General features: G+C 47.5%; 1 protein-coding gene across 1 annotated transcript in view; it reads right to left on the bottom strand.

Moving 5' to 3' along the window:
• Nucleotides 1-17,175, bottom strand: part of PIP4K2C (phosphatidylinositol-5-phosphate 4-kinase type 2 gamma) — a 601,833-nt gene that overhangs the window by 298,849 nt on the left and 285,809 nt on the right. Inside the window, exon 4 of the mRNA XM_069653597.1 lies at nucleotides 2,011-2,157. Within this exon, the coding sequence (XP_069509698.1) occupies nucleotides 2,011-2,157 (147 nt within the window). The remainder of the gene's footprint in view (nucleotides 1-2,010; nucleotides 2,158-17,175) is intronic.

The following is a 17,175-nucleotide window of genomic DNA, read 5'->3' as shown; positions in this document are numbered from 1 at the left end:
AGATTTTACAACTGTTTTGTGAAGATTGGAGGGACATAAATCCTCAGTTGATACTGATGGGTTGCACGAGTCAATGGTAGCTTGTCGGTCTTATGCACACAGAAGTGGAAAGACAACAGAGAGGAGGCAGTGGGAGAAGCTTGTGGGATCTCGTTGGTAGCATGTGGGTGAAAGCGTCCTTTATTATCAAGGTGATACTGGATGTCAAGGATCGTTCAGTTGAAGTGTGCAGCAATTTCTTCACAGAGCTCACGTGTAGGGGTTGAGTTGCAGGCGGTCAGGTACTTTAATTCTCTGATGAGCTTATACATTTCCCTTTCGCTCTGATGCACCAAATCAATGCGTTGAGTAGTGTGCTTTCTTTGATTTGAGTGCTTCAGTCCTGTAAAGGTGTAACTGTTGATGTTAGGCGCTAGTGTGTAAATTGCTTTTTCTACAGTTTGCCAATTTCCTTTAAGTAATTCTGTCTGGGAGTGAACCCTTTGACTAGTTTCTTTTTGAGGAGTTTTTGAAAGGTTTAAGGGCAATACAGTCCAACATGAAATAATCAAGTTGTGAATGTGGAGGAATTTTGCATCCAGTATGGTTGTTGGTCCATCCGCGCAGACGGCAGATTTGGTTTCTTCTAGTCTTTCTAGTAGGGAGTTGAAGTGCATTTCTTTCCACAGTCTGGTCATGGTTGATGGTTATTCTGAAGGTCTTGTAAGGTGTAGTGGTAATAGAAGAGTGGTAGTAGTGAGCAGAAGACCACAGCAGTAGGAAAGAGGAGAAATAGTAGCAGCAAATGAATTGGTAGTAGAGGAAGGTAGTTTTAGAAGTAAGTGATGGCATAGCGAGAGAGTGAGCAGAGGAGAGTAGCTAGGATCAAAGGGGGAGGCAGGAAGGCATGTGGGAGATGAGGGATAGAGGGGTGGTGGAGAGAAGGAGGATAAGCAGAGGGGTGTGGTAACAGTGTGATCGGCCGGGCCGATTCCACCCGAGAGTGAAAGGGTGGCACTGCCCATAATTTCCTCTAGGAATCCAAGCAGGACTAGAATAGGGCGAGTTAGAAAATCCCAAAGTAGTCCGTGTTCCGGTGTATTAGGGGAAACCCTTGTAGCCTTAGCAAAAACAGTAGAGGTTACTAAGATAGAGGGGTGGCGCTAGCGCCAATCACCAAAGCCTCATTAATAAATAAAATTACAGTGATTCCAAACACTGCTCTTGTAAAATCTGAGAACACCCTTGCAGCATCTTAAGGTGTCAGAATGGGTTTTTGGGGATGACCCGTCAGTGTTTTATTCTTTTCTTCTTCCATTTTATTTATTGTCGTTGTCATGTTTTGTCTGTTCGGTGGTCCCGGATCCTTTTGGATGTTTGGCAACCCCTACCTGATATGTTGATGTGGTCTGGAGCCAGTCGTTTGACGAACACTAAGCATTACATTTAATATTTGACCAATTCCAGAACTAGTAGTGCAATGTTGGAAAAATTCCATTTTATGTTCAAATGTAATACATCGTTTGGTTCGAAATTAGTAGAAACAAAACAAAAAAAAAATACAGTTAGCCCTCCATAAACAAGAACACGAGTTAGATAATTGAATGCAATGTCACATAATATGCAATTCACAAACTACGCTACAACTGAGAACACCAGGTTTTCAAACTGAGAACGGTCTCTTCCCCTGCCTACCTTTCTCAAGGTGAAGCCTCCAGCCATGCATGCACTACTTTGCCCTTATAAGCTATTGCGGTGAGTCATTCCATCCTCCTTGAGACTATGTGCTGCATGCAGGTGCCAAGAAAGAAATGCAAGCAGGTACCCCTGAAGTTTGGCCCACTGGCAGGCTAGCATGACGAACTGTGCATCAGATCATGCTACCTGATTTTTTCAGGAAGAAAACCCTTTAGCCTCTACCGAGAATGGATTAGTAACAAATCCGCACAAGGTATGACCAAGGAGGTTGATCACCCAAACACGAACACCACCTGTGGTAAATCAAGTGAGTTGACGCCCTGATTCTCTTACTTGGTGATAATGGGAGAGAATACTGTGCACGTCAGCAACATCTTCACTCGATATCTCCTTGATGACCAGCGTCTTGTCATAAGAAAATAGGAAGCGGACATCTTGAGTCTCACTCTCACTGTAAGGGGGGCTCCGGGTGAGGGTAACCTGAAACGTACAAGAGATTTAATTTCCAGAGGAATATGGCGACGGGCCAATAACGGCACAGAAAACAAATTAACAGCGACATTAAAAAGAAACCATTGTATATTTAAGGACCATTACCAAGCAGTGATGTTTGGCTAGCGTACCAATGAGAAATACAAATGTTTCAGAGAACATCAAAAACTCTGCCAAACTAAATATTAAATCTGCTTCCTTAATTTTATAAACTGATATGGATAGATTTTCAAGAGGGTTCACAGTGCACCCCCACACCACCTGCAGGTCAGGCTGAGTCTCCATCAGGAAAGTGACACATGGACTATATGAAAGTGTTATAAATAATCCCACAGTACCTACAAAAACTTAATTTCAAATTAGTTTTATTATTAAATGCAGCATATCATGTTACAGCAATACATAGAGCGAGAAGAACTTTTTTTTTTTAGTAACGCTGTCTAGTAACCAGCATTTTCAAAAGTGGCAACAAAGATCATATTTGTTATAAGTACATCTGGATCCATTGCATGCAGCGTTTGATACAAAGACATACGTTACCTTCCTCACTCTGCAGGTCTGAATTGTTCATCAAGTAGCATCGAAAACAAGACCAAAAGTCCTTGGGTTTAGCAGCAGATTGGTCCACCTCTCTCCAAATGTATTCCCATTTGTTACACAAGGTAAGGGTACTTGTGCGTTGTAGGGTGGGGGTATCCAAAATCCACATAGTAGCAATCAGTTCTGCCATCAAGCAGACCGCCCTCACAAATCATTGGATTTGTTTACTTATAGCGTCTAATATTGCTAGCAAACAATTGAAAAGACCTAGGCTCAGTGAAGTTTGTAATAGCAGTTATCTTCATTCAAACTGTTCACAGAAGCTGGCTATAGGTGGGCATTCCCATGCCATTTTAAAAAAAAAGAAATGCTTTTTCTGAATTGCATCTGACGTGTCACAGTAGAACTTTTAGCAAATCTGGCATTTTTTTATATGATATGAAATAGTATTGCATGAGAAACCTATTTTGAAGCAATTTATGCCTATTGTTTAAGGATACTCTTGGCATGCAAGAGTATTTACCCCCAAGATTCATCTGAAACAATCAGAGCCAATTCCTTTTCTCAGCACCTCCGGAGAGCAACTTCTATAAAACTCAAAATTATCCTACGAAGTGGTACAGGGCCAACTGTGGTTTCAAATGCACTACAGTATTATATTGATACGTTGGGATGGAACGCTATAGTGGTTCTACAGGAAACATTTAATTTTAAGAGTGATGCACCATGTATCTAGTCACGGCTAGCATTTTATCTTCTGGTAATAAGTCCCCCCATTCTAACCAACCCAAATTCTGCCAATCCATCACTCTGGGTTCAAAGGTGATTGGAAGGCCTGTTATTTTATCAAGATATTTTCGAACAGTAGGGTTCTGAAAAACCTAACCTGGTGTGCAGAAGGCCCACAAAACTGAATCAACTGTGTGAACTTTGGTGTTTTATGTATTCTAACACTTTTACATAACACAATTAGACTTAGAATGTGCCGCGTTCTGGTCATCTCTAGATATTGGCGGCAACTGAAGAAGACATCAGATCAGTCAAACACGATAAAGTCTCAGAGGGAGTCGGAGGGGAACTTTCAAATAAAGTTTTACTACACAGTCAAGAATATTCTCCACAGGTTATTACATACTCCATCCAAAATATTTTCTCTTGGGCACCTTACGTACAATAAGATTTTGTACACATATAAAGTGATCAATGTCTTTTGATGGTAAAAACAAACCCTTTTTTTATTTTATTTTCTATTTGTTTGGCTGAAATACTTCTACCTTTCAAATTTTCAATTCATCATTACAAAAATTACATACAAATTTATCTATTTAATATACTCCTATTTACACATGCTTTAGTTACATTTGCATTTTAAAACTATTCAAAATAAAATGACAAAGCAATTTATGATTTACCCAACACATACTTTTAAGAAAACTTACGACTGATCTGGAAATAACAGATTTAAAAAATGGACAATTGCTTTCCTCATGACAAATTTTGTGCTACAAAAGACACGCCGCCAAATGTCTTCATAATCAGTTGGCATGAAAATACATAATATCTTGGAAGAAAATAGATTTCGCTGCATTTCTAAGTTAGGACAAGAGATTATAATGTGTTCCAAAGTCGCTTTCTGCATAGTATTCTTACAGAACCGACAGAAATTTAAACTCTTTGGGATCTGGTTTCTCCTGGCCAAGATTTCATTGGTAGGCCATAACTTTAATCTGAATCTTAGATATTTGTTTCTTATATATGCAGATTGACATTTAACCAAATAATCTGACATTTGGCGGAGTCTCTTATGACCAAACAATTAAGTTGAAAAGTCCTTGTATGAAGAACACTCTTCTCTATTGATAATCTAGTGACATCCGTATAGTTTCTTTTTAGCCATGGTTGGGTTTTCTAATAAAAGTTGGAGACTGATACTTGCATCTGACATACTTTGAAAAACCTCTAATCGCCACTGTTGCGGAAAACCATGTTTTGAAGTAGTCAAAGTGCTACAACCCCCAGGATGTTATTTAGTTGTAAGCTCAATAAACACTTACGCAAAAGGGCACATTTCTTCCATGTTACATATACTGCTAAGGGCACTAGGCACAGTTTGTGTCGCAAGATGGGCATAGGTGTACATGAGGGTAGTCTCAATACCTTCTTCCAAAATCTAGCTTCAAGAACGTGCCACGCTGGTTGTTGGTCATGTATCAATGCCTCCATGCCATAGACTAGGGCTGGCACAACTTTCTGCTCGTAGAAAACCAAGATGTGTTTGTATGAAAATTTACCATACTTATACACCAAGATTTTTGCTTGTGAGGTCAACGAGGTTATTTTACTGTCAAGACTGTGCAGGTGTTTCGCATAGGATAAAGAGTCTTGAACATATATACCCAAATATTTATACTCTGGAACAGTACATAAAACCTTTTGTTGAAAATGCCAGATATATTTGGTGAATCGATTTGCAGTTCTTTTTTTTAAATACCAGTACTTGGGTTTTTTCCTGGTTAACAGATAGTTGATTTGACTCAGTATACTGTGCTAAGCCATCTATTAGTTTTTATAGACCGGTCGGAGTTCGAGACAACACCAGGTCATCAGCGTATAACAACCAAGGTATACACTGAGTTCCTAATTTTGGTGGATCTGCTGCAATAGAAAGAAAAACTTCACCAATATCAAGTACAAAGAAAATAAACAGTGTAGCCGCCAAGATACAGCCTTGTTTTAGGCCACGGTTCGTTCTTATCGGGGATGTTAGAAGACCCTCAGTATTCACCCAGACTTGGAGCTGTGTGTCAGTATGCAAATGTTTTATGAGTGCAATTAAGTGGGGAGGACATCCATGGCGATGCAATTTTGAATATAGCGAATTGCGATCAATGGAGTCAAAGGCCATTTTAAAGTCCACAAAGGCCATGTATAATGACCGGCCTTCAATTGCACTTTGTGATTTGAGCATGTTCAAAGTTACCATGTTTGGAATAGTTCCTATGCCTGATACAAACCCAGACTGTAAGGGATCACGTTTAAAAGTGTTTTGGGACCAGTTATTACATTCACATAAAACAATCCACGCAAATATTTTACCAGGTGCGTCCAGGAGTGATATCGGACGATAATTTGCCGGATTGTTTTGGTCCCCCTTTTTATAAATGGGAATAATAACAGCACTTTTCCATGATTCAGGTATCCTTTGCGTTTGATTGATATTATTAAACATGTCAAACAAGATGTTAGACCATATCTCAGGATATTGTTTCAACGTGAAATTTGAGAGCCCGTCAGGGCCAGGGGGCTCTCGATTTACTGGCTTTGTTTACAAAATATAAAACTAACAATATAAAATATAAGACAGCTAACAAGGCAGTTCGGGGGAGGCCCACATCAGGGTTGCTGATCGCTGCAAAACAGAGAGAAGGAGAAATGGCCGCTTGTACAAGGCTGAGGGTATGGTTCATCTTTGATTTAGGCAAGGTTTGATTTAGTTTACAGAGATTTTTGGTATACATTGAAAAACGTAATGTTGCTTTGTGGCAGCCAGGTATAAACCGACACTCACCCACTTAAAACTCCACATATGCACAGTACACCTTTTCTTACTCGACAATCTAGTCCATGGTTAGTGAGAACCGCATTCTATTTGCACGTTACTTTAATGAAGGGGAGTTTAGCATAGCATTTATAAACACGTTTGGGGTCAAGCCATCTGCGCCATGTGCTTAAGCATTTTCAAATTCATATTTCTTGGGGATGAGCCAAGATGAGCCCTTTGCTCCTCTTTGAACCACGCTAGTGTAACAACCAAATACTGAACATGCAACTTCATCCACAGTAAAATGTGAATATATTTACTGTAATAAATTGCTAATTTATAGTCTAATTATCAGTATGGGTTCTAAGCGATTTTTTCACTTTTTGGAGGTCACCTTACAAAAAGACCTGTTTTTTTCCAGTCGATTTTAGGCGGCCTACAAAAACCACAATGCCTCGCTCCACCCCCCCATTCTCTGCCTTCCCCAACCCCTGGCAGAATTCTCAAATTTGGGGGGGGGAGGGTTTCAGCTCCCTTCTCGCCCTCCCTCTGCCCCCTCCCCATCCAACACGCCCCCAATTAAAACACACACACACTTACCTCTATTTCCGGGTCCTGGTGTGCCTGTCAGCCCCTGAACGCACTTGTGTGAGTCGGCGGGGCTGACAGCTCGATTTAGAAAGACTGCTCAGTGCGGTCATTCTAAATCGATGGCGATTTTTTTTTTTGATTTTTTTTAATAACCTCTTCACTTACAACCTCAGTATGCATGTTCCCATGGGCATCTGTAACAGTTTGTGGGAGGCGGCAGGGGGAGAGGTATTGGGTGGGTGTGGGGGGCGGGGTGAATCCATGGTATGCTTTGTTTGAATAGCCAGAAACTAAAATGGCCTGGCATCCCGATTTCCTGTATCATTTTGCCATTGCTGGGTGGGACCATGAACATAACTTTTTTTTTTAATTCCTGGAGCATGGCAAGCACCACCAGCAAAATTAATTTTTTTCGGGTACTATAATATCTATATTTTGACACCCTCGAACTGGCTCACCACTTGTTCTCTTTTTGCTATTGTGCATGCACCCTGTAAATGTGTTCAAATCTGATCAACACCGACATCCCTAGCCTTATATTAAATACTATGGGGGACGTGGACAGCAGCGCCACCAATGTGGCAGCTCTGCTGATGGCCTAAGTGCAAAGCCCAGTGAATTGAGGGAGAAATAGAGTTCCCGCCTGATGCCGAAGGCTGGAATATCAGCATTTATCTTTTAAAGGTGTCAAGCATCTGCCATGGCTTGATGGAGGTGAAATTTAGCTCAAGATCTGGAATGCCCGAAAGATGGAATTGGCGGAGGACCCGAGGCAACGTTCCAAAATGGCACTGAAGCGTGAATAATGCTTTGGGCGAATACCTCACCCACAGAGAAGAAGGCAGGAGACAGAACAACCACTGCCCCCTCCGCCGACTCAGCAAACTACGACCCGACAACTCTGGTAGGGGATTAATAACTTGGAAAGAATAGATGCCGCAGAGGGCATGAAGACACCGGTGCACCTCCTCGGTGAAGTGGTTGGTTCCTCCTTCCTAGCTGAGCCTCCAACTACGGATCACTGGGCCCTGTAGAGCCGACCTCTTCATCCCAGCCAACGAAGATACCAAGCCCTCGCCTGCAGACCTTCGGGTCCCGCATAGCGGACCCCTTCATACCGGCCCTCAAAGACACCAGCGCACCCACTCAGGCAAGTGGCCAGCCCTTCTCCCTTGCTGAGCCTCCACTTATAGACTCCTGGGTCCCGCAGAGCGGACCCCTCCCTCCTGGCATGCGGTACTCCCACAAGGTGGATTGACGGTCTATGGGGAACAGATTTATTCTTCAGCATCGGGGACACCCCCACATGGAAGAAGCGACACCCCTGCAAAACGGACAAATTGAGAAAGCCAAATCTGGGGATCTTTTGCAAGTGGGACCCACGAGAGGCACGTCACTGCTCTAGCGACACTGGTCTAACGCTGGGGAAGCATACAGACATTCCGGTGCCCCCGCCATAATCAGCAGACCGCAGTCACCCCACGCCTCAACGTATGCAAGAAGCTCCTTCAGACCAAATGTCTCACTCCAGGAGTCAGGCGGCAAGCTGATGGACTGAGGCATCTCAGGCTGTAGGAAAGCTGTTTCAATTGGTTCCCCCTGCGCTCCATTTAATCCACACCCGTGGCTTCTAGGGTTACCTACCCCAAAGATCCTCTGGAAGATGGGATGCGAAGAAATCTCTGGCAGCTCATTTCTCCCTGGGGGAAAAACCAGGCTTCACATATGAAACAAGGGACCCTCTGAAGCCCAAGTGCCAGCTCCTGCTGCTGCATACGCCTTGTCTCATGCTCTCCTGGCGACAATGGCGCTCCGGGGCGCCCAGATCAGAGCCTCCTTACTCTGGGCACTTTACTCAGGAGCCATTAAATGCAGGGACAGACAACCACTTGTGCAGGGAGAGTGACCCCATTAAAAACCCTTCTACCCAAAGGGGGCTGTCAGCCTCAAGACCCGGCCAAGCAAGGCATGCAAGTGGCGTCCGCAGAGCCACCACTTAAGCTCATGTAGTCACAAGCAGCGCATGACACGCAGGCCCCAATGCCACCGGCCCCCTACATGCAAAATAAGTGCAGTGACAGCATCCTCCCTCATCTGTGCTACTCTGAAGAAGCATCTCTCTGGTCGTCCGAAGCTGCGCTTCAACGAGATGGCATGCTCTTCCTCTATCCATCGGTCTGTGGACTCATGGCCCCGCCGACATGAAGCCATCCAAATAGAAGTGTTCCACTGGCTCGGAGCTACTATCTGCATAAATTACATATCCAGGAACGGCAATTCCCCAGTCTCAAGCTCCCCAACCACACGCCACCATCAGGGGGGCACTGAGAGGTGGCCCCCAACCCACCACAACAGGAATTGCGGTTGGCTCTGTGGGGAAGCAGACCGACACCAACAAGGGCATCACGAGACTGAATCAATCAATCAGGAGAAACGCAAAACAAGGGGACACCACAAAAAGGCAGCAGTGCAGACAACCGTGAAGGTACCGAGTCACGCCACACCACAAACTCTCCGGCAGGGGGCACTTCAAAGAGATTCCCAAAAGAGGCTCCCGAAAGGGACTGGGTGCTGGGCACCAGGAAAGGGAATCAAGGGTGGACACCCTGAAGCTATACTGGGGAGCTGCACGAAAGTGGGACCCCAGAGTGGAGCACCAGAAGCAGGAATAGAAACTCACTGCCGAGCAAGCATCCCCTCCACTGCTCCCTAAAGCCCAACAACTCGCCCCAGGACCACAACAATGGCGAAACTCCTTAAGGCCCCAAAAAGCGGTGATATCTCCACAATGCCGCTTCTGCCATACAAAGGAAAGAAACCAGAACCCACTAAACCTGCACCTCCAGCGTCTCCACAAAACACAGGCCAACTGGCCACTAAGAACGGCATCCAGGCGTTTATGCTGGATATTAAAACGGAATTTCGATCATGCATGTCGGAGCTCACTACCAAGCTGAAGCAGACCGACCAAAGACTGCTGGAGGTAGAACAGAGTGGGGGAAATCTAGGGCCTAACCCATGGGCATGCAACCACACTCATGGTAATGCAACGTTCAATCCAATCCCTAACGGACAGTAACGAGATCCTGGAGTATAAACAGGACCACCTAGAAAACAGGGCCAGCCGGAACAACCTACGCATCCGGCGTGTCCCCTCCTCGGTACTGCACCAAAACTTTACAGAATAAGTGGGCGATTTGTTCCAGTCCCTGCTGCCGCAGCTCGGAAAATCCCAGCTCATACTAGACCGCACTCAAAGATTGCGTCCACGTAGAGGAGTAGAGGAGTTGTAGAGGAGTTGATTCGGATTCCCCCCCAGATGTGATCACCCGGGTTCACTTCCATACAACCAAAGAAGCAATCCTGGCGATGGGTCGATAACGAAAGGAATTGTCATTCCAGGGATCCCCTCTGCATGTAGTCTCTTTCACGGCTAAGAAGGATTTGCGCTCTTGCTGTACTGCCACTAGTCTGGATAAAGATGAATCTTGCTCAATCCCAGCGTCTGTTCGCCCTTGGTCCTAGCTACGCATAGCAAGGCGTGTCTGTCCCGATAGTTCAACACTAGCGATAATTTAGAGGGGGGGGGCTCTGGGTTTCAGATTTGGAGATCTGTGGGCCCGTTCAATGGCGAATTGCGGAGACAACTTGGGGCCGTCAAACAGAGAAAGAAGAGTGCGCTCGACAAATACTCCATAGGACCAGAGATATTGTCCTTCGGGAACCCCGATGATGCGGATGTTGTTACGCCCTGATCTGGACTCGAGATAGTCGTTCCTCGTACTAATACTCTGCACTTGCTTAGAGAGTTCCGTCAGATCTGCTCTTAATGGGTTGATGTCCTCCGCCACTCTGACCCTGCCCGCAACCTCCCCCACACAAGCGTCAGTTTTCTCCATCCGGGCCTTTACAGCGCTAATCATGCCGCTCATGTCATCACGTTTTGTATTCAGTGTTGTGAAACCTTCACGCATAAAGTCCATCATTTTCTGTAACTCTGTGGGTACGTCGCTATCGGATGGAGAGGGGCCAGCTGCGGTGTCACCTGTTCCAGTGGAGCCCTTGAGGTTAGTCTTAGTAAACATGGAGCTTTGCTTGTTGCCTCCACCCTTGGAAATATTTGTGCAGCCTGAGATGGGCATGCGGAAAGGAGGGTGTGTAGGGTGGTCAAGCAAGGGGAGAAAGCCAGAGGGGAGGACGAACACCACGCCACAATCAGTCACGGTGAACTCTGCGTGCTTGCAAGGGGTGTCAGAGATCACTTAGATGCCCAGAGCAAAGGGGGGCGGGGGAGGTCCAGCAATAAATCAGGGCCAAGGGCACAGCTAGGTCAGTGAGCAACCCTGCAGGACTAAGCTGGATTACAGTAGTGTTTCACTGGTAGTCCAGGTAGCAGTAATCAGGAGTGGCAGAGGGCAGCGGCTAAGAGCCCCCCCAAGGAGCACAGATGTAGAGTTAGTTTATAAAGGGGGGGGGGGGACAATGGAGGAACAAAGTAAAGGACCGACACCAGTGAAGACCACTGTACCCTTGAGGAGCTGGTGCCAGAGTGCGCAGCCAGCAAAGGGTGGAGTATGGGCAGGTTTAAACAATGCAGGTAGGCATTGACTTGAATCCCAGAGCCAGCTCAGCACCAGTAAGGTGCCTCAGCAGTGCCCAAGCAGCTGTGTATGTGGGCAATGCCGGGGGGTGGGGAGGCAGTGAGGCAGCGCCGTAGTGGGCAATCAAATGTGGTAAATTGGAGACCGTCGGAGCTAGCAAACTGGTTAGGAAAGTCGAGCGTTGTTGGAACACAGTGTATCGCATGATTGGAGGTGGAGGTTCCAATGTATAATGTAGGTATTGACCACAGTGGGAGGGCGGTAATGAGCGCTGCTGGGGGCTGGGCCTCCGGTTGGGGTATAGGGCCAGCACTGTCATCCGGCAGCGCACACAGGGCACTCCAGGGGTCGGCACTTGGATAGGGGGTGAGGTATCTGTGCCTGGGGCCGCAGCACCTAATCGCATGCAGCCGAGGACCCCACTGTCATGCAATGCTCTGGACAGCGGCTGACAGGCAGCAGAGTCCCATAATGGCCTCAAGGGTAGCTAGGCAACTTCAGGGTGGTAGGTTGCAGGGCTTCGTTGAGGAGAGAGGTCAGCCAGTCGGTACGGGCGTCGCAGGCCTGCACAAGCAATGTGGAGGGCTCGGGTGGAGGGTGCTGCGCACCAACGGGATATGGATCGTAAGGATTCCACGTAGGACAGTAGTCCAGTGATGTGCCGTTGCCCTGTGCCCAGTTATGTTATGGGGCAGTGTGGTAGCTCAAGACTCACTGGTGTGGTGCAGGCTGCAACAGTGTTTCAGTTAGTGCATCAGCCACACCGGAGAGTGTTCCGGTTCATCGGTGCCTCCTGTTGCCAATAGTATAGAGGGACCCAGCTCCAGGACAGTGGCGGGCGAGTCCAGCCACTATGGTCGGTAGAGGTGACCACGGATTGGAGCAGGGCCGCTCTCCCCTGGGGTTGGCGCTGGGTGCTGATGCAGCTGTACGGCAGGGTCCAACAGAGGCTGAGTCGGCGTATGAAGGGCGAGTCCCGTGGTTGGGTCCGCTCTCCAGGGTGTCTGGAGCTCCTGCCCGTGCTTCCGTATAGGGCTCCTCCTCCACTCCACAGCCAACAGAATGCTATAAGGGAGCCGCTCAGAGCAGCACTGCGCAGGCCCTGCGGGCAGCTATAAGGAGTGCAGAGCGGGGAAGTCACCAACATGGGCGAGTTTTGCACACAACATACAGAACCAGCTTAGGAGTTCAGGTGGCAGGTTTGAGGCTGCAAGGTGCCAGGAAGGATGTTAAAATCGCTGAGGTGGATCGGCGGGCTGCAGAGCCGCGGTTTTAAGAGGCCATCTTCACGCTCAACATCGCCACCCACCCACCCCCAAAAAAGGCAGTTTTTAAGGTGAGCATCCTTAAAGGGCACAAATGTAAAGGCTCAGAGGACGCTCCCATAAGACCTTCTAGTACCAGGTTTAGATCCCATGACGGCACGGTGAAGGAAGTAGGAGGGAAGCCTTTCAGAAATTGTGTCACAATCTGTACTTTGAAATATCTCTCATCCGGAGATCTTTTGAAAATTCAAAGGGCCGCTAAATAGCCCTTCTCCGTGGCTACTTGCAACCCAGAAGTAGGAAGGATTAAACCCGAGGAACTTTACATGAGAAAGAACCTAGTTTATTTTCCCTGCACCAGCTGCGAAATCTATTCCAACGGCAGCGGTACAGGGATTTAGTTGCTGGTCTTCTCACCGAAAGCAATACTTCCATTACGTCTTCAGGAAGGTCTCAATCCTTACATCTCACACTTTCAGATACCAGGCCTGAAGGTTGAGAGTCTTGATCTCTGGTTGAATAATGGGACCTCCCTCTTGCGAGATGGCAATTTCCAGAAGGTCCGGGTACCACGTTCTCCTGGCCCAATGAGGATCATGGTCTTCCCGAATTTCCTCAACCTCAGAATTACATGAAGAATGACGGGGACTGGCGGAAACGCATACAGGAGTGGAAATTCCCAGTCCACTACGAACGAGTCTCCTAGAGCTGGTGAAATTCCCTGGAGCAGAAAAGCTTGCACTTCTGTTTGACACTGGTCGCAAACAAATCCACTTCAGGGGTTTCCCAAAGGGCAAAGATCTCTTGAAAGACTTCCTGAGCAAGATCCCACTCTTGGGAGATCGTGCTCTACCTGCTCAGAGCGTCTGCTGCCGGGTTCTTTGCTCAGGCTAGATTAACTACCAGAAGAGTTATTCCTTCTCTTAGCGCTCAAAGCTGCATTGTCTCTCTGCACAGGGGCAGTGACCCTACACACCCTCTCTTGTTGAGGTAAAGCATGGCCACTGTGTTGTCCGTCATTATCAGGACACTTCCCCTTCCCCCCTCCCCCCGTATCGAGGGCAGGAAGGCCATCAGCGCTAATAATCTAGAGGTTCCTAAACCTACAGCCATTTTGGTTTACGGTAGAGAAGTGGTCTTCAAAATGTGGGGTTGCCCCCCCCTATAAGGGGCCTAAAGAATGGTCGTGGGAAGGGGTTCTGTGAGGGTCACAAGGCTCTTCAAAAAGGGAGTACAGTGACTGCTTTCAGACTACAGTAGATGACATCTAGGGGTTCCCCCAGCAACACTTTTTGGTTAGAGGGTGCAGGCTCAGCATAAAAGGTTTTCAATATGCGTGCAGTAGAAAAAGGAAAGTAACAAGAAAATATGGACTTAGTCGATTTCCCCTTGGTCGACTAGAACAGGATTTCCATCTAAGGGAAGGGGTAATGTGACGAATCAAGGAATTTCGCCATTTCACCACTAGGGGGAGCTACCCCCCAACATTTGGGACCAGGTAGTGGAACCTACCACACGTTACCCTGCCTAGGGGACAGGGCAAGCGGGCTCCCACTGGGGTTCACCCATCTTTAGGGACAAGGCATGCCCAAGCAGGGATAGTATCCTGCCTCCCCTCACATCAAAACCACCCCCACATTTGTTGGTTACATGGATGTTGAACAGAGTAGACAACACACACAACTCCAATGCAGCGGACTGTCAAGCCAGAGGCATGCCGGAAAGCAGGAAGCGCCGGCCTGCACAGACGAGCAACCGAGGGAAGAACGCCGATGGCCAGAAGGAGCTGAATGCCACGCGGTCGGCATTGCATGCAGAACCCCACAGCAGCCCACAGAGCGCTGCCGCTCCAAGGCAACAGACTCCTGGAAAGCAGGAAACCACAGGAGAACAGAGACAAACTAGATGTGCCAGCGACATACACTGCAGATGCCGAAACCCAGCAATGGGAGCAGTACTGCTGAACAAAACACAGCGTGATGCAAAGCAAGAGGAAGAACACCAACCCGCAGGGAACAGATCAGCAACGCTAGCTCACAGGTACACAGCAGTACCAGAGGAGCAATTTAAGGGCAGCAAGGTCACACTGAAGCCCACACAGAGCTACCACTAAGGCTATCCATGAAGGCGGTGGAATCACTGACCAACTACAGAAGGCAGAGCAGACCCCAAAGCCCACATGGGGCCAATTATCCAAAACCCACAGAAGGGGGAGGAAGCAACGACCAAACAGTGTGGAGCAGGCCAGAAGCCCAGACTGGGGTAGCGGTCCGAATACCACAGAAAAGGGAACAGGTGACAGATCACACAGGGCAGAGCAGGCCTGAAGCCCACAAGGGCCTAACTAATGTAATACCCCGGGAAGGGGGAAAAAAAAATTTAAAAAAGTTATCTACTACATTGGGCTGAGCAGGTCCTAGATACATACAGGACCGAAAACCCAAATACCCGGGGAAGGGGTGAAAATAATAACTGAGCACATCCAGCTGAGCAAACCCATTGCCAACACTGGGCTAATGATCAAACTACCCCAAGGAGGGGGTAAGAGAAGCAACAAAGCAAAGCAATCTGATCAAGCCCTAGGCCCACACAGGGGTAACTAGTTGAATCAACGAAGAGGGGTAAAGAACGAACTTGGTTTGTGTTGGACACATCAGTCTCCACCCATAGGGAGACCCCAACCCAGGAGAAGGGATAAAATAGAAACTGTAAGGATTACCTGACAAGGACATTGTTTTGACCCAGAGGAGGAGCCTGAAAGGCGTTTCTTAGGCTTCGGCCTATCCTACGTAGTTGAGGAGCAAAAGAAACCGCAAGGATACTTTGGAGGTTTGGTGGGGCAGGAAACCAGCCACCACTTAAGTTAAACAAGGGGGACCAAACGGTCCTAAACTGGAACTTAGAATCTCAGTCTATCGTTGTATAATAATATACTTTGCAGGCTAGCATAGATTCAGACAGAGGACTCAATTTATTCATCTGACATCCTCAAAGGATCTGTTTTTGTTGTCTCCTAGCATAGGGAAACCCATCATAAACAAAAGGATTTAAAAAGGTTTACATTATTTCTTTAATAAAGGATACTGTTCAAACATGTCCCCTTGTCGGTCTCCTAAGTCAGACTTACCACAAGCCACAATTGAATATTAGTATCGGCTCTGAGAGTAGGGCCCACCTACGACAGTACAGTTGCATATCGGCCTGCCTGTTACATGTGCTATGGTGAACAATGGCCAGGTTGCCCCTCCCATCCCCATGCAGGAAGGGAAACCCCTTCCTCCAGGGCCACAGAATCATCCCCAAAAAGGTTTCCTGGGAACCAATGCTTCAAAGGAAGCACTGAAAGACGCTCCTACACCAGTGTGTGAACCACTGGAGTCCCTTTGCAGCTTGCAGTCATGGGCAGGATATGGAGTTGGCAAAGCCAGAAAAAAGGAGGTTTGGCTGGGGGAAAATAAAACAGCATCTTGGTTTCTGTTGAGGCTCTCTACTACGTTCCCCTGTACTCATTTCCTGCAGGCAAGGAACTCTGGGTGAGTTGTCAGAAACCAAAGGGCACTGGCAACAGCCTGGATTGGACCTCATACAGCAGGTTTGCCATGGACCAATCCCCTGTGGCCGTTTGCATTCACAAGGAAGTGGCACACCCTCTTTCCGCAAATCATTTCTGGATTCTTAGACCAAGAATAATTCATTTGGACCCCTGCTGGGGATGCATTATCCAAACGACATCTGCTAGGAAGGTGAAAAAAAGGCATTCGAGGAAGAGAACATTAGGGGTAGACAGCTGTGGACCAAGGCCCCTCAGCTGGCTGTGGCACTGGAACCAAGACCCTGGAGGTGAAGGAGCCCTTGTAGGTGTCAGCCAACTTCCTGGAGTGGAAGTACAGAACTTGAGGACGAGGACTTAACTTGCCCCAGAAAACCTGGACTGATTCTTGCAGCAACCACAAGACCAATGAAGCGGTCATTGGCATTTTCTGCATTTCTGAACCGCATCAACACCGTTTAGAGCACCTTCAATGCCCTCCAAGCTGCTGCAAAGGAGCTGCTTGAGTCGTCTCAGACCTTGAGGCTCAACCGCCTCTGCATCTCAAGAGTTTCATCCAACACTGAAGCTCTGCAATCTCCACATCTGGGACCGGCCGAGACCTATAGCATGCCCAACTCTACACTGCCTCCTGGTCACCAGCTTCTAGCCAACAGCTTGGCAGAACCCAGGTGCCATGCCGAGTCCACTGCCTGACATAATGGCTTTGGGTGCAGAGAAGCAGAGACTGGACAGTCTTCCAGCGCCGCTGACCACTCGTCACCTGCTATCCCCTGCACCTTCAACCTGCAAGCCAGCACCACAGCCAAACAAATACATCATTGGACCCGGCATCGCCATTCCGGACAACACCGGTCCAGCGCCAAAAGCCTCCGAACTTCTGGTTTAAACGGAAATGCCTGGATAAACGCTGATGCC

The sequence above is a fragment of the Ambystoma mexicanum genome, chromosome 3q (genome assembly GCF_040938575.1).
Source record: "Ambystoma mexicanum isolate Mex_15411 chromosome 3q, UKY_AmexF1_1, whole genome shotgun sequence".
Lineage (NCBI taxonomy): Eukaryota > Metazoa > Chordata > Amphibia > Caudata > Ambystomatidae > Ambystoma > Ambystoma mexicanum.
This window is presented reverse-complemented; position numbering and strand designations above follow the sequence as displayed.